Source organism: Rhyacophila brunnea, unplaced genomic scaffold (assembly GCF_057557595.1).
Source record: "Rhyacophila brunnea isolate RB1 unplaced genomic scaffold, BYU_Rbru_1.0 scaffold_17, whole genome shotgun sequence".
Lineage (NCBI taxonomy): Eukaryota > Metazoa > Arthropoda > Insecta > Trichoptera > Rhyacophilidae > Rhyacophila > Rhyacophila brunnea.
This window is the reverse complement of record NW_028232827.1, coordinates 21,930,134-21,952,817: the sequence shown is the minus strand read 5'-3', so window position 1 is coordinate 21,952,817 and position 22,684 is coordinate 21,930,134. Positions and strand designations below refer to the sequence as shown.

The 22,684-nt window shown below is 35.6% G+C and overlaps 1 protein-coding gene across 6 annotated transcripts in view; it reads left to right on the top strand.

Annotated features, from left to right (window-relative positions):
• LOC147073836 (rho guanine nucleotide exchange factor 10-like protein) overlaps positions 1-16,923 on the top strand; it is a 532,434-nt gene extending 515,511 nt beyond the window's left edge. For 3 of the 6 annotated variants that reach the window (XM_085944723.1, XM_085944725.1, XM_085944727.1), the window contains 10 exons: positions 5,070-5,328; positions 5,844-6,050; positions 6,272-6,431; positions 6,619-6,848; positions 7,833-8,057; positions 8,339-8,549; positions 9,003-9,235; positions 11,779-12,048; positions 12,837-13,043; positions 14,736-16,923. In XM_085944723.1, coding sequence (XP_085800849.1) covers positions 5,070-5,328; positions 5,844-6,050; positions 6,272-6,431; positions 6,619-6,848; positions 7,833-8,057; positions 8,339-8,549; positions 9,003-9,235; positions 11,779-12,048; positions 12,837-13,043; positions 14,736-16,595 — 3,862 coding nt within the window. In that variant the 3' untranslated portion in view covers positions 16,596-16,923. The remainder of the gene's footprint in view (positions 1-5,069; positions 5,329-5,843; positions 6,051-6,271; positions 6,432-6,618; positions 6,849-7,832; positions 8,058-8,338; positions 8,550-9,002; positions 9,236-11,778; positions 12,049-12,836; positions 13,044-14,735) is intronic. The other 3 variants (XM_085944728.1, XM_085944726.1, XM_085944724.1) reach the window with 1 other exon arrangement.
• Positions 16,924-22,684: the final 5,761 nt, after the last annotated feature.

Sequence of the window (22,684 nt, the reverse complement as noted above, 5' to 3'; positions counted from 1 at the left end):
GTTACCTGACAAGTGTGCTCTTTTTCTCTGATCTCCACAGCTTACCTCTTTCCAAAAGTCACCCTTCGCCACTGCTACCTAGCGACAGTCGCACGTAACCTTTCGAAACGTTTGAATGTGGCGATCGGCGAGCCGGTATAGGTAGGTATTCGTATACGTTCTGGCGTCTTCGACTCGCAGCCCGAGAAGCATTTGATTTGTTTATAACAGCACTAGATGTTTTTTCAAACTAAAAAGTCGCATTCGACCAATCTGCGGAGCTCCATTTGGCAACGTGTGCTTTGTGAATAACGATAACGTCACATCGACGTATTCGACACGTTGCAGACGGTGGAGTTTAGATGTGAGAGCCGGCTTAGTCTTGAGGTTGTAGCTAATTTTTAAATTTCACTCATATAAATAAATAAATTTAAATTGTAATAAATACCAAAAACCAGTAATATGGCAGGAGGCGTTTACTATTATTTGAAAGGAAAAAATGCTTCCGTTTAATTAGTAAATAGTACCTAAATAATGAGAGAAGAACACAATTATTTCATTATCTATGTTTAGTAGCACCGCAGGAGAATTTTAATTGTTCACCTTGTTTCATTCATTAGAAACTAAATAATATATTCACTTCGCGTGCTTAGTGTGTCTGCTATTTTGTTAACGATTAAACTAAAACATGGTGAATCCGTAAGCAAAAAGCGCACACGATATAGCTCCCGGACAAAGGTTGGCTCTACCACTGGCCTACCCTATAAAATACATAATTTTATAAATATTAAGCTCGTCTATTGAACACGGGGAACCGTCAAAAATTCAATGGGCCTTCAAGAGTGTTATGTTTTACAATTTACAAAATGGCCATAAAGAAAGTTACACCAGACGATATCGCGCTTTTCATACAAATTCAACATGCGATTGCAATTATTTTCAATATAATTACAAAATAATACATATTCTAAATGATTTAATGAATGAGTATAAATACGCTTAAAATTGACGGCGAACTTCAGTGCAACGCAAAAAATGGCGGATTCAAGACATCTTTTATTTGAATACCAATACATGTGAGTGAAATGCGTATTACGTGAGTAAGTGCAGCGCGCATTAGAGAGATCCAACTTGGGTGTTCTACTTGTGCGATCGCGCAACAAAGACGCGTTCGTGCGTCAGAGAGGCAGCTTATGCGCTACAAACAGAGTCACAGATAGATATATAAATCAAGACAAATATATAATGTAATGATTATTTCTCGACTTTTGATTTAGTACCTACTTATCGAAACCTATCGCTTTCCCTACACTATTTTCCAGCGTATTACAAGTAGAACACTTTGCCTTCTTCATTAGACGTAGACCTTTATTTCCTGGATATTTGATTACATGTAAAATTTGTTTAATATTTGTATTACCTAATACAAGAAAATGGCAATACAAAATTCTAAGAAAGATTTTATTTCGACATGTTTTCGCAATACCTTATTTAATGCGTTCTATTTTGAAAACAGACAGAATTTTCAATCCAGGCGTTTCAGGATTGTTTTCTCAGGTTGCCAGGAATGGAGGAAACAAATGAAAATTTTCTAAAAAAAAAACTAACAAAATATTTTAACTTTTTGGTCGAGTAGCGAAGACATTTTTAGTTTTGTAAAACAACTTGGTGATCTCATAATCCAGAGAAAATAAATACGAATGCTTGACTTAAAACTTTCTTCGGAAAATATGAAAACAACCTTCAAACTACAATCCCCTGTATTATGATGAAAAGTAAAAAATCCACTAAATATTATATAGTTAGATACAAGACAAAACAAAGTTATTTATTTGAATTAGAAAAACTTACTTCTAAAATCTTAAAGTGCTTTAATAAAGTGTAATAATTCAACACTATTTTAACGAATATTATAAATTACAATGAAATACATATAAATTAATTGCCTTGGGATTTCATGATCAGGATCAAGAAATCGTGAAAACTTGAGTAAAATTCCGCTACTGAAAATAACTAACATCACCACAAATAGAATTAAGTAGTCATCCATAAAATATGACCTCTCCATTTGTTAAAAAACAAATTTGTCGAAAATAATGATTTCAGTATAACATTATCTTATTTATTTAATTATCTTAATTTAAATTCTTAGAAAAAATTTGTTCTTGTTTTGTTACTTTACAGACATTACATTTTGTACAACCCCCCTAACTTTTTCTTCTCAAATTATCACATTATATTAATTCTAGGGAACACAAGATTACCCTACTGGGTGTGGTAGCTATAAGTATAACAGGCTGGAGATCTCGAGTGTGGAACAATATGGGATAACCTTAAACACGTGTTAAAGAATATGCTATTTTCAATAGTTACGTCTGTATCGTAATATGCATTTTAGTTTGTCACGTTAATGTAATTAATGTAACGTGCTTTCAATCTTTGGGTACAGTCCACGCCTTAGACTATAGATACATCTAGACGCCACCCGTTGCAATGCTGAATGAAGCCTCGTGACTTGCATTTGGTCTGTGGGCGAGCGAACGCATTCGTCTACAAATGTTCGAGACCATAGACCATTTTGCTAGTGCTCGCCCAAAGTGCTCGCACTAGACGCTCAGAATTAAAATATAATTTTCTATTTTTTTACGTTATATAGTATTTTTAAGCGGTCAAAATGCCACCATTAGATAAAGATATCCATAATTTAAGTTATTTTAAAGAAACACTAGGTCACTGATATTAAAATATATAATAAAATACAAATAAATTATCACGTACATGTATCAACTTACCTATGAAACGTAATACCATCTTATTGCTTATCAGTATGGCTACCATATTTTAAGACAACACACAGAACCATCTTTTCTACTTAATTAACTTAAAATATTTACCACTGACTTTATGTTTAACACAAAAAATATCAATTTTAGCAACACGAGCTCGCAAGTTATCGACGCTATGTGAAGCGTTTCGCCCCGATTTGATGGCGATACTTTTGGAAACTAGCTCACAAATATGTAGACCTTTTATCTTACTCTAGCGCGTGTTGCAGAGATTGTAAGGTTGCCGAATACTTTCTCACTCGCACTCCAGCATCGTTTTTGTTCAGGCCTTGGTCCACGCGGTTTTTTTTACTTGGGGTTTATGGCGGTTAGGCCATAAACAACCCTGCTTCATTACTTTGGTCCATGGCGATGGCTTTAACATTTCTATTTTTAATCTGTTCTGTGATTTGACCCCTCTTTTTTCTATGCTGTGATGTCATATTATATTGACGACTCCCAATCCGCTGTCTAATATATCTACCGCTCGGTGAACAGAATTGCTGGCCACAGACGTACAGTTTTCGTAACAGGTTGAACATGCCAGTTAATACGTAATGGCGGCCATACGGTTATCTTTGGTAGATAATCTGCTGCGCCCATAGACGGACAGTTTTCGACCTGCCAGATGTGTGCCAGGTTCAAACTGCCAGCGACCCCCCACTCCCGTGTTTTTGTAAAACTGTTGGAATTTCAACTAGCCGAAAGTTCTTGGGTGACGTTAGATGTTGGTAACGTAAAGTAGAATATACCGCGCGATACAACTGCGGCTGGTGTTGCTTGTTATAAAATACAAATTCATTTATTATTAAAAATGTAATAATATTATGTACGCGGAGATCGCAAATATTATATTTTATTTATTTTTACGAGAGTAAAACAAAGTTATAGTTATTTATGTAAACATATTATTTTATACAATATAATATAAATTTTAAAATTTTAGAGAGCATTATAAATATTCAGTTATTGTGAAAATATAGACTAATAACTCAGTACTCAAATTTTATTTATTGTATGTAGTGAATATTACAAATTATTAATTTTAGACGTTCACAACATAAATTATTATACCTAATTGTGAATGACAATGTCGGTAAATCTAAATAAAATTTAAGTATATATTTTAATAATATCATAGTAATTAATTATTATACTGATGATTGATGTAAATATAATTTTGTGGCATGTTTAAATTTATTGTATATAAAATCAATACCTTTATAAATATTACCGTTTTCTTACTTAATTAATACTGTCCATTAAAAGGAATAATTTATTCAAAATAAAAGATTATATTTTATATATACACGAATGTGTATAATATTGTTTCGGTGAATCGATAAAATACACAATCCACTAGCGAAATCATGATTTATTTTACCAACGTCATAGGTGGGTATTTTACGTCAATTTGTTTCTAATAAAAACAATTATAACCATAAAAAATTCAAAGTAAAATTATTCGTGTATCAATATCGTTCAAGTATACCCTACCTAAAACTAATTTAAACAATACACCCCTGTGTAATATCTCTGCGGACCTAACCTCCATAGTTTTTGACACTTGCTCTGCCACAGACAATAACTGTACGTATATGGGCACGTCTGTTGACAGTTCGACAGATTTAAATGGGGTAGTTAAACTGATCTGTGGTGTGTCCATTAACGTACAGTTATTGAACAGTTATTGTCTGTGCCATGTTCAACCTGCTACGAAAACTGTACGTCTGTGGCCACCTAATGTGTAATAAATCTAATGTAATATACTTCTAATCAAGGCCTGAACAAAAACGAACCATAAGTGCGAGTGAGTAAGCATTCGGCACGCTTATATCTCCGGAGTATGCGTTAGAGTAAAATATAATTTCTACGGCTGAATTAAATATGTTTGTAAACGTTGCCGGTAAATATGAATTTGACTGATTAGTGATTACATTCATTTAAAAACTGCGAGTACGTGTTGCTGAAATTTATTGTTTTTGTGTTGAATATAAAGTTAGTGGTAATTAATTATTTTTAGTTATTTTAGTGTTTAAATTTGGTAGCCGTACTGAGAAGCAACACGATGGTATAACGTTTCATAGTTAAGTTGATAATATTAAAATCGAGGTTCTACTATGCGTTATACGCAAGAAACACGGCTTCATTTCGCCGAGCAATAGGCGCTCTCTATCATTACTCTGAGCTTCTAATCTTATATCGACTCTCCTGTATTCAATGTTATTTAACTGCAATTTCAAAGATGGTTGTCTTTCTTTCCAGAAGTAATGGCCAACTCCGAAATACGTTGAACAAAGCCAGGACCCTTTGCGACAGATGGCGTGGGGGTGGGGGCGGTGGCGGTGGAGGCAACGTGGCCACCTCGGGAGCAGCGGTCTCCTCGCCGGACTGCGCATCTCTCCCGGGGGACCTGTCACCTGGTGGAAGACTGAGTAGATGGTTCAGCGTGCGACGGGGGTCCGGGCACCAGTACGATGTCGCTGCTGAACCTACGCCTACTAAAATGCCGCAGCTACCGGAGGTGAGCTTGTAACAAAATATCACGAGTTCATTGCTGGACGAAAACTTCAAAAAAATTATCTGTCACTCGCAATGTTGAAAACCTCCTTCTTGGAAATTAAAGCGAAAAAAACCACTGATCCACTGATGAAATTCGCTACAATTGACTTCGCATTGCAGGTTCATTTGGAGATAACTTCACACTACTGCTACCTATGACATGTGTTTGCCAGTTTACATTTCAGCTTTATTATTTAATTGAAAAATCCTGTAAAATGTGTGTAAAACCGTTTATAACTGCAATCTATTGACAACTGAGCAATTTTCATATTTGTAGAGTTTACCAACTTAGCCATACTTCATGCGTTTGCTAAATAATTTCAAAATATATTAACAGAAAATAAATAACGTATTAAGGCTCCTTCTATTTTTAGTCCGAAATCTTTGGTCAGTCGTTTGTCTATGGTGACACATATATCGGTAATTTTATGACAATGCCAACATACATAACCTACATGTTTTTCATTGAATTCCCAGGTTGACGAAGACACGGTGTGTGGACCAGTCCTGAGTGGGCTGGGGACGTTAAGCGGTCTGGCCCGGTGGGAACGGAGACAAGCTCCTCCGGCCTTACCTGCTCCTCCGCCAGGATTGAACCCGCAACAGCTCAAGAGGCGGCATATTGTCGCCGCAATTGTGCACAGCGAGAACTCTTACGTAGCAACCCTTCAGCGACTTGTTAATGTAAGTTACAGCAAACTAAGAGTTATTCTACTCAATTAATACCATGGAGCTATATATTAAAGCATCGGAAGTGAGCGTTTTGAATAAATATCAAAACAAAATCTACAGTTTCATGGGCCAATTTGTAATATTGAGTACCTACATTTTAAGCACCTTTCTTAATTATTGCAATCATATTAAAAATAACATTATGTACTAAATATTGGTCAACTTTATTATAGGACTACAAGAAACCTTTGGAAGAGAGCAGTCCTGCCATCCTCAGTGGCAGTAAAATATCGACTCTCTTTCACCGACTGCCGGACATTCTGCAATGCCACACATTGTTCCGAATTGCTCTTGCAGACTGCGTCAGGGCATGGGACCGAGACGAGAAACTGGGTAAATTTTTAATTTTATAACTCAGGTTTATTACTTTAAAATATAGTCATGCAAATGACACAGTACACCATAATTCTATTTCTAATTTTTTTTCTGTTGATATTTGTATGCTGTCATACAGGAGAATAAAAATTAATGAATACCTATGCAAAGTCATGATTTGTAATAATGCGAATGTTTTTATTAGGCGATGTCTTCGTGGCTTCCTTTTCGAAAGCTATCGTATTGGACATCTACTCTGGCTTCATCAACAACTTTTCGGTTGCCATGGACCTTGCCAAGATGGAGGCAAAACGCAAATCAGCGCTGGCGGACTTCCTCAAAGTGAAGCAAATCAGCGCTCACGATCGTCTCTCCTTCTTCGGGCTGATGGTCAAACCAGTGCAACGGTTTCCACAGTTCATTCTCTTTTTACAGGTAAACTATTGTGTTATTATTTTAGTTAGTGTCTTTTTCATAGAGACATCTGAACAAACATTTTTTTTGCTATGCAATTAACAAAAAATGAATTTTCAAATAAGGTTTATTTTCGATCAATATTGATCTTTTATTATTTTTTTGATTATCTGAATTTATTATTATCCGGACCGGACTATCATCATCCCTAGTTAATCCAGATAATGGAAGTTATACTCTTGATTTCAAAGATAATAAAAGATAGGGCATCGAATATATGAGTACATAATCAGAGGGTTGGAGCAGACCCTTTTTTAAGTTGCTCCGGGACATAATAACTTGCTCCAGCTCCGCTCCAGGGTCTGCTCTGCTCCAAGTAAAAAGTTTTAATAGGTATTATATGTACCTAATACAAATATTAAAAATTAAAAAAATAAGTAGTTTTGAAATAAGGTCCTTATTTGTCCTTTTCATTATTAATTATATTAAACAAAATTCCTGACAACAAATCGTCTTTCATTATCTGCCTCTTCTGTCAAAAAAGTGTGGTTATTTATCACTCGGCAGTGTTGCCGTATTTCAAATAATTCCAGTGTCGCAAAGTGTCAAATATAATATTTTCATTGGACTTTAGTATGAAAATTTAATAATCAAAAAAAAAACATCCGGAGCAGTGAAGCACTGCAAATTTTCGGTGGTCTGGCACCGCTCCTGCTCCTGGTAAAACCCATTGCTTCGCTGCTCCGTGCTCCTGCTCCAAATATAATGACTATACATACTTGTTTCCTATACAGTCCACAGATTTTTCAGACTTAGCTCCCAAAGATACCGCAAACTCTTAATTTTCTGCTGTTAAATGACACTACAAACATCAAAGAAAATAAAATCAGTATGCTATATGGTCAAAGGGCTGACACAAGAGACACATTTTACACATTAATATTTAATTAATCCACTCAATTCCCGACATTGCAATTTTTTTTAATATGATCTGTTTGATTTCAGGATCTATTGAAACACACCCCGCAAGGCCACCATGACCGTATGTCCCTGCAGCTCGCTCTCACTCAGTTGGAATCTCTGGCAGAGATGCTGAACGAACGCAAGCGTGAGGCGGAGCAAAGCCAGGCTTTCCGGGAGATGCTACGACACGTGAGTGGGAAGTTTGCCGCACGACCACTCACTGATGGAAACCGACACCTCATACGGGAAGATAACGTCACCCAGCTTGTGAGTATATTTCTCTCTTACTCTTCATTCCAATCTGTTCATGGTTAAAGCATATTATCACCATCATCAGGAGCGCGATAACGAAGGGCAGATCCTGGTTTCCTCCAATAACTTGTCTATCCAAAGTGGCCAATATCCATTTCGGTACTCCAAGCATATTGATATTCTTCGAAACACCCACGACTTATTATTTATAAATAGAGGAAGGAAGAGTTCCAACCCCTTACAATGAATTTTAATATTGAGAAATAGTACAATTTCATTTTGTGTTTTCTTTATAGGAGTTCAATCAAGGTGGTATGATAACGAAAACGAAATGCCGACGCCTCCTTCTCCTCAACGACCTGGTGGTGTGCGTGTCTGTTGCACCTCGACAGTCAGAGGAGTTTGGAGCCAGCGAGAGGCTCAGTCTCAAGTGGATGCATCCCGTTGCCGAGCTGGAAATCGTCGACAGTAGCGCTTCACCCACTCTTAGCCGAATTCTGACAGCAGGTGAGTTATTAGATATAGCTTGCTACAATTCCTCATGCAACCCTTGTTTTCTAGAAATAATCACAATATTTCTTATAGCCACAGTTGACATCAATATCAAAATATGACAATTAGCAACACACAGATGCATAAAGAAACCTGGATGTCCCCAGACGGCTTGACAATAAATCAAAGTGATTATCTGATCAAAAGAATGGCACAGCTGTGTGGAATTTATTACCCCTCCTCCATCCAGATTAAAAATATAAAAGATAATGCATAACTAAATATATATGTCTGTACTTTGGGCAGTGCGTTAATAATGTCATGTAATTATGGAAATATATCTTAATTCACATCGTTCCGACTTGATTCATTGACTGTGGAACCACCCATGACGTAACTTTGGGGTATCACTGTATTCTACTTCTTTAGCCACATAGAACAAAAACAGGATGTTCTCCCATGTTCCAGGTCTGCACAGAGGCGGCAGTTTGAAGTCAACGGGATCAGCCGAGGGTGTGGGCGGCAGTGGGACGAGCGGGGGCGGCGTGGATTCACTGTGTGGCGAGATGTCGGCGCTAATGCACGACTACGAGGTAGTATCCCGCATCTCCGACCTGGCTGGAACTCTGCGTGGCCGCTACGCTGAACTCAGTCAGGACAGCACCAAAAAGATACTCCAGCAAATACAACATAGCATACAGGTTAATAATATTTAATCATTAACGGTGCCGTGTGAATGTCGACAATGGAATATATCGTTTTCTTTGTTACTTTGATATTCTTAGGATTTCTCCAGTAAACCCACCATCTTGGAAGCCTTGATTTTATTACTCGTCTCTTAATACTTTGGACGCTGAAGACGCACATGCGCGTAATGACCCGGCGGCCAATCGATGTAATTAACGTGCATTTTAAAGGTGTTAATTAAAACTCATTATCTACTCAGCAGCGAATGCGTTAATTCAGAGTCTATTAATGCGCCATACAAGAATATTTATAAGAACCTACTATGTCCTTAGGTTGTAGGCTTAAGGCAAATGTTTAACCTGCCAGTACACCTATTTTATACATAAGGCTGCTATTGGCGGCTATCGAGGGTAGTTTATCATATTTATGTATTGAGGCAGTTAATTGTTAAAATAAGTTAACCGTCTGAACTATCAAAAAGTGCTATGTTTTAACAACCCCTCTCGTGGCTGTGTTGACTTTTAGAGCGAGATAGACAGTTTAAATGGCTAACTTATTATTGTAATACCTAATGATACACCCCTGTTACAGGCGGGCTTCTCCCGGTGTAAAATAATCATTTAGTAGCTCAAGTCGAAACGTAACCATGACCTCTAGAAACGGCTTCATAAAACATCTAATCTGATTCCTTGCTCAACCACGTAAGTAATTTTTTTAATTTAAAATGTATAAATGATGATGTATGAAAGAGATAATTTTAAGACTAAATATAAGTATTTAAATATAATAAATTTTGCCGCGCTTGCCGGCAACGTAAAAATCCCTGCGCGCCTGCGCCGAGGTGGTCCTCGTGATTCGTCAAATCAAAATCAGGCGATAAAATTTGGCCAATCACGAGAGTCCTTTTTGTTGGACGGCGTAGGTACGCGAGATTTGAAAAAAGAAAAGAAAAGGCAGTAAGCGTCCCCTTTCCGATAGGTACGGACCTGACGACTACAACTGTAAAAATCCCAAATATAATTTGTAAAACTAAAAATTAAGAAAATGTAAAATATAAACAATATCACGTTACGAGCACGAAGGACTGTGTTTTATTTACACTCCAACCGTTTGAATTTTCTCTTTTTTGTGAATCCGGGGTTCGATGGACTCCTGAGCTAGCCGCTGGAACCCCGGGTATCTCACTAACTATTATAATACCTACCTCAATACATAAATGTGATAAACTACCCTCAATAACCGCTGATAGCAGCCTTGTGTATAGAATAGATGCGCAGAGGTACTTAGGCATCAGTGAGTCGCGATCTGTATTTCAATTTTATTATCCTCATTGTTGAAAATAATGATAACGCACAAATGTAGGCGCAGGCAAAAGTGCTGGAAGGCGCACCTTTACCCGTGGGCACTGGGTTGAGAATCTCTGCTCAAGAATCTTCAGCGCTTATTAAAATATCCGGTGTCTTATATGATTCTTTTAATATTTTCAAGAACATTAAAGTCATATTCATTATGTCTCAAACACAATTTGATCGTGATAAAAACATTATTTAGAGCAATGGTTTCCAAACTTTATGTTACTACGCCTCCCTTTTTAAAAATCTAATCTTGGCGCCTCCCCCCCTTTGCTTCATTAAATAATACAGACACCTTTTCAAATAGTCAACAATCTACTAATACAAAAATGAAAAAGGTATCACATCACACAACCACATATTTAAAATATTTAATAGTCCTGAAACAAAGCAGTGCTTTGACTTTTTTTTACTATTAATAAAATAATGTGAAAAGTGGATTAGCAAACTAACCAAGAACTCAGTAAATTTTAAAGTGGAAACATGGCGAACTTATTTTTTTTGTAATTTGGATTTCCAAAGCTCCATTTTTTTATGAATCCCTTCACTTTGTTTTTTTAAATCAGTGAATGCATTGATTTATTTACTCACATTTTTTTAAATTCCAACCAACTTACCAATACAATATAACCAATTCCTACAACTCACTGAGCCTTTTTTAAAGAAGAGCATCACCTAAGTGATTTTTGACTAATTCATAGTTTTAATATTTTTTATATCTATTTTAAAAAACATCGATTTTTATAAAAAATATAAATGTGTATAACTTGAAATCCTTTTTATTTATATTTATAAAACAAATTTTTCCGCTAGGTGCCTCTTTGAAAAAGGCTCAGTGAAGACTTCGCCTTAACAACAAAATTATGTTCCTAAACAAATTTGCCTTAAATTTCAACATTATGATTTGACCCTTTTATTTCATTTTTCACGAGATAGCCAGCATAGGGTATTATAAAATTAGTCTCCATATTTTCAGACAGGTTTGCAAACAACCTTTTATAGGACTGTTTTTTTATGTAGTTTATAACTAGCGGCCGTTTTATAAACTATGCATTTGCAAACTGCAAACCTGTGGCTACATTAATAATAATTGTTTTAAACTTTTCGCGCCTCCCTTTGCTACACTCCGCGCCTTCCAGTTCGGAATTCGCTGATTTAGAGAATGTACAGAATATCCAATAATAAATGAACTTATCAAATTACAGAGAAAAGATGAAGAAATGGCGTGGGTGGATTCGTGTTGCCTTCAAGTTGTTGCCAAGAACAAATCTGGCAAAGAAGAGACATACACTTTCCAAACAGAAAACCCTAACGTAAAGAAAGACTGGATCACAGAACTGCGGCTGGCTCAGCTGGCTTTGGATACCAACAATTCCCCTGGATGGGAGGTCCTCGAACAGGAACAGAGATCCTCCACCAAGATGCCCCTCTTCGTCAAAGCTCAACCTGTTTACAAGTCACAGCATCAAACCGAAGTGAGAATTCATATATTTATAATTAGTATAAACTTATTCTTCTTCGTGTGCCATCTCCTATTGGAGGTTGGTCAGGGTGATCTTTACTCTATCATCTGCTACACTCGTATCAATCACGGATGTTCTTAAACCACAAAATGTGTCGTTGTCCTCTGCTACGTATACCGCTGATCTTTCCTTTGATAACACTTCGTCAGTGCTTAACCATCCATACATCTGACATGGCTAAACTGTTTTAATAAATATTACAATGTTGGTTTCGTCAAAAAGATTATAGAGATTTTAGCAACGTTGCTAGACGCCATTCTCCCCAACAGGCTTGATCTTTCATAAAATTCTACGCTCGAAAACATGTAGCTCCATTTCTCCAAATCGTAGCACAATACCTGGGCTTTATATAAACATTTGCTTGTGTTTCTTTTTCATAGACAAAGTTACAAGTCACTTTTTTATAATATAATATCATCTCTGTTCTGGCAGAACACACTAACTGGAGAATACTAGTTTTGAGTAATTTGACTTTGAAGTTGTTAAAATGTTTGAAATGGTCTATTATGTGAGTTTATTAAGTAATCGTACAAAGGATGACTTTAAAATAATGACTGTTTATTTATTAAGAAGGTTTCCAGACGGTAAAGTTTGAAATAAGGAACATTTTGGTATAACTAACTCAATATGTCATTTTTTCGAATTAGTGTCTTCTGCCAGAACAGTGACGATATAATATATACATACATGGACTTTTACAGGGTTTTTTAATAGTATATGAATGTTTATTTCTTTTCAAGGTGCGCTGTGGTTGTTACTACAGTGTGAGCTTGACGCCAACTACCATCGGAGCAAGGGCAGGATCCAGAAGGCGCAAAGGGCCTAGGGGTTACTTGTGGGTGTGCACAACAGATGGTGCCAGCAGTCACATCGCTGTCCTTTCACAACACGCTCAGCATTCAGGACAACTGCGGGATGTGGGAGCTTTCGATCTTGTTGAAACACAGGTATGAAAATAGAAATTACTGAATATTATAATGATAGGTACTCATAGATATTTAAGAGTTTTTGTATCTAAGGTTGTAAAGATTCATTCCATATGACAATGAAAATCATAAATTTCTCATACATACCGTATTCTTCTGATTATAATTTCAATACTCTTCTTGTCCACCCGAAAAGCAACTTTTCTTTTCAGGCATTTCTTCTTACTTCTTACTTTCCCACCAACGTCACTCGTAACTCTGTGGCACTCATGTGTCATGTCATGTTGTGAATGTGGTGAATTTATAAGTTGTAGTTTAAAGTTCACCAGGTATATTATATAAAATAAATAAAGTAGAATAACATACGAGGGTGGGTCAATAAGTCCTTAGAAAAGCCGACAGGTGGCGCGACTAGTACTGTAAGCGGTTTGTTTTCATGCAGCGGCACTACCGATTCAGTATGCTGCGAAGTTTCAATCAGATTGGTCGGGTTGTTGTGTGTTTCTCGTACATTTAAAAAAAAATTTGCTTGTTTACAAAAATGGAGAAAATTGAGTTTAGAGCTGTTATTAAACATTTTAATATAAAAGGGTTAACAGCAAAGGAAATAAAAAATGAGTTGGATTTAGTTCACGGCATATCTGCTCCTTCACTTGCAACTATTTATAACTGGTTAAATGAATTTAAACGTGGTCGTACATCAACAAAGGATGAACCACGCTCAGGACGTCCTGTAGAGGTGACTACACCAGAAATGATCAATAAAATCCACGATATGGTGTTAAGTGACCGAAGATTAAAGTTGAGTGAGATAATTGAGGTTACAGGGATCTCAAAAGGTAGCGTCATTTCTATTTTACATGACAAATTGGGCATGAAAAAAATTTCTGCAAGATGGGTGCCGCGTTTGCTCACAGTCGACAATAAACGCAATAGGGTGGTGGCCTCTAAAGCCCTGTTGTCGCTCATGCAACGCAATCCGGATGAATTTTTTCGTCGCTTTGTGACTGTAGATGAAACATGGATACACCACTATACTCCCGAGACGAAAGAACAGTCAAAGCAGTGGATTGCGAAAGGCGAACCATGTCCAAAGAAGGCGAAAACCGTAAAATCAGCTGGTAAGGTTATGGCTACTGTATTTTGGGATGCACGTGGAATTATTTTCGTTGACTATTTGGAAAAAGGAAAAACAATAACAGGGGATTATTATGCATCTTTATTGGACCAGCTAAAAAACAAAATTGAAGAAAAACGGCCTCATGTAAACAGGAAAAAAATCCTCTTTCATCAGGACAATGCCCGTGTTCACACATGTTTACGATCAATGGCTAAAATTGAAGAATTGAAGTTCGAATTGGTCGACCACCCACCGTATTCGCCAGATTTAGCCCCCAGTGACTTTTTCCTTTTCCCAAACTTAAAAAAATGGCTAAGTGGACAACGTTTTTTTTCAAATGAAGAAGTCATCGATCGGACAAATGCTTATTTTGAGGACCTTCCGAAAACTTATTTTTCTGACGGTTTAAAAAAAATTGAGAAACGTCTAACCAAGTGTATTGAGCTCCAAGGAGATTATGTTGAGAAATAAAAAAAAATACAAAAATAAAAACTGTTTTAATGCTTTTTTCTAAGGAATTATTGACCCACCCTCGTAAAAGAGATAATGTATTTTTGTAGCGCTATTTCAAATTATTTATTTTATCATTCCAGGTGACTGCCATGGAATTCGTTAAGGGAATCTCTGAAGAAACGCTAGCCACAGGCGACTCAGTATGGCTGGGCACTGACACTCGAAAAATATTCCTCTATGCAGCCGCTGAACCCGAAAAACAAGACCAAATATCGCAAACCACCGTGCCGGCCGTCATAATGCAAATCAAATACCACTGCGATTGCGTTTTCGTAGCTCTGGGCAATGGGAGCATTCTCATTTACCACCGAGACACGAGCGGAGCATGGTCACTCAAAGATCCCATCTCCATGACTCTCGGACCAGACGCGGTGTCTTGCCTTCTTCCGATCAACATGAGCGTCTACGCTGCCTGCGGGAAGAAAGTCTGGGTCATCAGCGGCCTCACCGGCGAAATCCAAAAGAGCTTCAGTGTTCAGCACGAGCACGTCGGAAGTGTCAATTTAATGGCGCACTCCGGAGTCGGTCTTTGGATATCTTTGAAGAACTCTAGCACCATCTGCTTGTATCACACGGAGACTTTCAAGCATCTACAAGATATTAATTTAGCCTCGAACGTCTTGCGCGTCATGGGTAATGGAAGCTGCGGCGGAAAAGACTGTTCAAGTAAAACCGGAGGTAGAAGTTCAGTGACAGTGTCGGCTCTGCTAGCCTGCAGAGGTTTATTATGGGTGGGGACTAGTGCTGGCATCGGACTCACCATTCCTCTTCCTCGTCTCGAAGGCGTTCCCATCATCAGCGGGAGAGTCAACATCTCATACCACTCACATTTCGGTCCCATCACTTTCCTCCTGGCCCTTCAGCCAAAAACTTACAATGTGAATCCGTATTACAATGCACAACCTGTCAAAGATGTCGTCCCAGCGGCACCTAAAGAGAGCGATGTGAAAGAGTCTAAAGATCCAGAGACCGCTAAGGAGACGGATAAGACCGTCGAAGTGAATGACAAAAAGGAGAATGATAAACAGAAGCCAGAAAAACAGGTTTCAGACAGTTCCGCGCAGTCCATATCGGCCAAAATAAAACATCAGTTGACAAGCAGTCCCGTTGTTTTGAGGCGGAGACGTTCCAAAGACAATGAAATGTCTCGCTTGTCCAAAACACTGCCTCGAGGTCTGGGCGCCGGGGCAGGCGGAGCCATATTCTGCTCCACTACTTCTTCACAAGGTTCAGGGGACGCTTGCGACGTGTACGGGCTCTACAACGAGCTCATTTACGTTAAAGACTGTGAGGGCGAAACGGGAACCATGGGAGAGCCTGCCTATGAAACCCTCCGGCGTAGCGATCCCGAGCTGGCAGCCATCCCAGCGAAGGTCAGCACTCTGGACCGCAAACTCCGCATGAAAGTATCTCGACCGCGTTCCCTGGACCTCTCCAACTGGTCTGTGGACTCGCGCTCTTCCAGTTTATACACGTCCTCCGGCAGCGAAGAGAGCATGGCCCTCCGCGGAGGTTTGGGTCGCAGCATTTCCAGAAATAATAGCAATGCAAGCAGAACCGTTCAACTGAGTAACGGCTCGGCAGACGTTGTCAATATCACCGTCAACATTAACAATATTACATCAGCTCTGAATTCTGGACTGGCGAACGGAAACTCTCTGGGGGTCGTTCCCGACAATAGGTCTGTATCCCGAAGTAACTCGGTCGCTCAGGACGCCATGGATAAGAATAAGAACAAGAAAAATGCCAACGGGAAAAATAATCTGTCCAACGATTCGAGCAAGAGGACCGTGATCACGCTAATGGGAGGGCGGGGTTACGTGAACTGGCGCCAGTCGTGTTGCTCGGCGGACCGCCAGAAAACCACTGTACCTCCCGCTCTTCCCAGAGATCCCAACAAAAACGACGCCCACATTGTCGTGTGGGAAACAAAACTGTAAAGAATTTCTCAGGTTGAATTATTATGTATATTACGTTAATGATGACCAAATGTTAAATTTTGTATATTTTTTTAGTGTATATTTGTTTATATGCGGCCTACAAATCCAACTGTTCTCTTGCAAATTTACCCATCTGAAAAGCAGCCATTTTATAGCACTGTTCGAGATCCCAAATGAAATGCATTAAATGTCCCATTATATCAAAGTAAGTCAATCATGATTACATTGACAGTTTTCACAAAAAGCACTGCATGATTTATAATTCAGGAGCTCTGTACGAGAGGGGTGTAATTGCTAAACTATAGTTTTGAGAAAAACTCATTACATCAACACAAATAAGAAGTATTACATAGTACATTTACATTTTGACCACTAGAGGCATCAGTAGTCATCAGATCGAAATTATTTTTGAAGACATGTTGAAAGAATTGAATTTTCTATAAACAGTCACAGCAGAACGCCCCAATTTTTTGTAGGCTCATCTTCTATTCAGTTCCTCAATTGCATAATGTAGTTAAACTGTCATTTATGCATCAATCAGTAATAATTATTGCTTTGTCTTCAAGTTTCAAATATATGTAAGACAGTAACCTTCATCATTTGTTGAGAACAGTTACATTTATTACATTCAGACTGTCTGTGGATAGGGTACAATGATATCATTGAAACAGCTTGTATTTTTAAATGTACAATGTAGCCACTAGGTGGATGTTAATATTTATTGTTATCGAAGAATTCTGAGCGAAACGGCTCGCGTATGTGTATTTTTATATGTATTTACGGCTCAGTTGGAATGTATTTTGAGCTTTTTTAATGTTTTTAAATTTTAAAGCGTTTCAATTTATTGAGCGGGTAACATTACACTCATATCAATATTTGAGACTAAACGAGTCCGAGTCGACGCCGACCTTATCGGCATCTCATTTAATGAATTAGATGCTTTATATCCCCAATTTACTAATAATATATTACTAACAGAAATATAAATATATGTTTATATTTTATGTATTTGTATTATTTGTAACTTTGTAATTTGACTATATAAAAAAACAAAAAAAAAACATTTAGTAAACGTTATTGTAAGTTTTTATCAATTTTTATCAATAAGTTGAAAAATGTTTTTCTTATGAGCTTCTTATGATATTTGCATAGATCTGTAAGTAAAATTTTGACCATGACAATGAATATTTCGATGTTACTATTCATGTTAAACTATGACAGTGGCTCCTGACCAGTATTTTATACGCAATCGGCTCCGAAAACTCGAAACGCACTCACGACAAAATATATTAAATACAAATCGATTTTCGAATGAGTTATAGAGAGCCATTGAATTAAGGCAAACATTTTTCCGCGATTATTGAGACAGAACATTCAGCATTTGAATTAATGTAATTTTTTTAAAGAATTTTCATATATTATACTTATATTAATTTGCTAAAATGAATTGAACATATTATTATTGTAAAAAAATATATCATAAACGCATAATATATTGCTGAATATTCTTTCTCATTACCATAGGAATACGTACTAAACTCTATCTAGTACTGCTAAGCAATTAAAATCATTTTGTGTATTATTTCCTGTAACTTTTATTAATTACATAATATAAAATGACTGTCATCATGTAACTAAAACACTTCAATTGAGTATAGAAATCATTGGAACACATACTGTAAATATGTATCTATTTCCACTCTTTATAAGAATATTTTTAAATACATTTTTAAGTTTAATAATATTATTATCGTATCTTAAATCTCTATTGTTATTGATATTGTTGTAGTTTGTAAATTATTGATCTGGTATCAGTTTAGGCTATAGACAGCATAATATTTATGTAATATCTACATTATATTTGTGTCTAATATCATGAAAGTATAATAATTTTGGTTGTACATAATAATTATTTTGTAACAAATGTCAACAGATTTTTTAGCTAAAAAATAACCCTCACATTTCAATGTCCGTTGCATGAATTATTACCCTCCTTATTAGTAATCATCATTTTTTATTTTTTTCAATTTCATCCATTTAAAGAAAAATGTATTTCTTATCTTAAAAAGAAATGTTTTAAGTATTATAATTATTAAATGGTGCTCCCGCTTGGATCAATATAAAATTAAATACCTATCGAATAATGGATTCCCACTTGTGTTGCCTGATTTATAAATGTAAATAAAATTTGCAACATATTTATAAAATAAATAATGTTCGCTTTACTAGAATTTTAAAAATAAATAAAATTAATGTTTTTTAATCTTTTTGCTACCCAGTCAACTGAAAAGTTTCGGACATATTAGCTTGTAAAAAAAATCAATGATCGGTCATTAAATAATTAAAATAGTACATTCGAATCACACTAATTGGATGATTAATTTTTTATATAAACAAAGCTATTTTATGGTAAAAAATGATCCATCATTGAACATATTTTTTGATGTTTTCTTATAAATCGTTTACATAGTTTTCACAACATTTTATAAAAAGTAAATTTGATTTTGTAAGTAATCTTATTCAAATGCATCTTTTTACCGTCAATAAAAGTATTTTATTATATATATTAATGGTTTCTTCATTGTTCATTCCAGGAATCTTAATATTTTTATAATACTAATTATTTCATTAAAATAAATTGATATTAATTATGATAATAATGTTTGTGGTAAATGATCCTGGCTTGTTTCTATTACCTGCATAATTTAATTTGTGATTGTTCTTATATTTACCAATAAAAACAAAAAAAAAAAACATTTCAACATTTGATTACATATTGTTGTCCAACGACCAAATTGTATATATTATTTTGTGAATTGAAGACGCACGACTCGTAGATTTATTTAGTTGAATACTGAAATGGTTGGTTTATGTTTGACAAAAGTATCTAAATTTGTTGGCATGCAGTGCCAGTTTAATGATAAAATGACTTTAAACATATTAAGTAGTAGTTATTTCACCTACTGTTAGCTTAGATTTTAATTTGTGTTTAGGATTTATTAGTTCTAAGCATAAAATAGCCTGAAATGTCTTGTCATTATCATTTTCACTGACACAATATTGATCTTGCTGACGCAATATTGTTCAAATTTATCCCATGGCCATAGTAATTTAATTGATAAAAACCAGTGTAATGTATGTAGTCAAAGCATTTATCTGTTTAAACATATTATGTATGTGTTATATATTGATAAGATGTACTATATAAAATAAATATTGTCTATACATCAAAATTGCTTTCTTTATTTCGTTCACATGCCTTTCTATTCGTAATCAGAGAACTATGTCAATGGGTATTGACAATCAATGTCCCTCATAAGACTTCATGTCATGTCAAGATAGTCTTGAAACAGAATTTTCACTTATTAAACATCCAATTTTTCAAGAAATGAAAATATAATTAATATTAAATTCTGCAGGTTTTTAAAAAAGGTTTGTCGATAGTTATTTCGGTTGTAACACCATTATCAAGACTATTCAGATAGGCCGTTTGCCTTTGCTTAAATACTATACGTGTATAGATAGAGACAGAATACATTTTCTTATTCGTTCCAGCAATATTATGAATTTGTACACTTATTATTAATTGAAATATTATTAATACTTTGAAAACCCTAAGTGGGTTTTTTAAATGGATATCAAAATTTATCAAAATTACAGTGTTCGAGTACTTTGGTTATTTATTGACATGATTAATCAATTAAAATATTATTAGTATAATTGTCTTAATCATGTGTTTAAATTATATTTAATAGTGGTGACGAATGCATTACCAAATTTTCATTAATTATGTGATTACTTTTGGATAATTCGCGATTCATTTCAACTGTTCGAGTAAATTTAATTTTAGACCTTTATTACATATATGCAAACATTCTGGTGTTATATTATTACTGATGCTATGCGAATTTGATATCAAATGTTTAGCAAACTGAGAATCTGTTTTACCATTTCGGAAAGACCGGAGGTGTTCTTCGAAACGAGTTTTTATTGGCCTGCCAGATTGACCAATGTAGCATAGACTACATGTGCCACATGTTATTTTATAAACTCCGCTTTTCTCCAGTTTGTTGATTTTATCTTTACTATTTTTTAAGTTGAATCCTAGAGTATTATTAACTTTGAATGCTACGTTAACGCTATGTTTAATTTCTTGATAAATTTTGTTTGAAATAATGCCGTGATAAGCAATGGACTTGTAATAACGATTTGAATCTTTAACGTTAGGGTATATTGTTGATCTAGCTAATTTATGTTTTTTTTTATATAATATTTTATCTATCATTGATGTTGCATATCCATTACTTAAGGCTATTTGTTTAATGGTATGTAGTTCATCCTCAAAATCTAATTTGTTCATGGGCACGCTAACTAGCCTGTGGATCATGGCATGGTATGCCGCCAACTTATGAATCCATGGATGTTGCGATCCTTTATGTATAGTAGTTTCAGTGTTAAGCAAAATTAATTCTGTTTTCTATCTCTACTTCGACCGTGAATTTAATATTACAGTGCAATGCGTTAGCTCTTTTGACGAACGAGTTAAGTTGACGGTCAGTTCCTTTCCAGCAAATCAAAATATCATCTATGTATCTATGGTAATATAATATATCAGCTACTGAGTCTATTTTAAGTGATTCCGATTCGAATTTGTCCATAAAAAGTTCTGCGAGCAAAGGACTTAAAGGAGACCCCATAGGGACTCCGTCAAGTTGATTATAGAACTCTGAATTAAATGAGAAATAGTTATTTTCTACACATAATTTCATTAAAGAATAAATTTCTTCTAACTCGAATGGGTGTACTTTAGCTTTTTTAAAAACCTGTAGAATTTAATATTAATTATATTTTCATTTTTTGTAAAATGGAATTCTACCAAGTAATTGCTAACTCAATTAATCCAATTTTTCGTACACAGATGCATTATTGCACAGCAGACACTGATTTTTCTTAGGGTGAAAGAAAGATAAATTGAAGTTATTCCTGAATATTCGGGTGTATATGAAACGATCTCTAATGAATTAGCATTTTTACCCGTTTCAAGATATAGGCTGTACCAACATTTTTGAGACTGATAGTTCTGGAGAAAGATATTTTGTATTGCTCAACTTGCGACAGTAATCAGACTTTATTACTGAAAAACTCTCAATATGCTCTTTCACTTTCTTCAATGGGGCTTTTTAAGTTTTATTTCCTGGCTCAGACTTTCCACGTAAATCGATACAATATCCTTATGTTGAAACGTTTCATAAAAAACATTTTAACTAACTTCACGACGTTGAGAACAACTACTACAAGAAAAACTGTCCGACTGTCACTTGATCATTTTTATTGTAAAAGATTACAAGGAGAGATGACCATGGTCCAATAGTCAATTTCGCTTGGTAAAAAAATGTCATTTCGACAAATTCGAAATTCATTTAGTCATTTGATTGGAAAGCCTAAAATGTTAGTAGAGGTAACCCCGTTGATCGTGGGAGATACGTTGTGACCACAGTTACGATAAGCGAAATTTCACGATCAACATTTATTTAAAAAAAAAAACAATTATAAATCTGAAAATTCTTTATAAATAAACTAAATAAAAAAAGAATGTCACATAAAATAAAAGTATTGCACTGAAAAAATTAAATATCCTTTTTGTTTCAATATTACGACGATTCCTGGCAAGTGTGGTACGAAAAAAAATATTAGAAATCGAGTTACGATAATATAGATAATGAATTAGCACTCGGGGGGTTACCTGTATTATATTTTGATATTACAGAATTAGAATCTAAGAAAGAAAATCCACGAGACAGGTAATATACAATCACTTCACAATGGATAGGTAATAATTATATTTCAAAAATGCTTATACCCTGTTTACACATGCCCCGGATTTACTGCTGACAGTACGTATTATCGCAGCCATAACAAAAAAATGCCGTGCAAGTTACCAGATTGCATGCATGGATTTAAAAAGTTTAGAAGTTTCTGAATTTTCACACGACAATTGGACTGTGCGATATCTGCGCCTGTGCAGTAGAAGGATAGTGGCGAACCTACCAGAAAAAAACGAACTACACCGTGTAGAGACTCATTTTGAT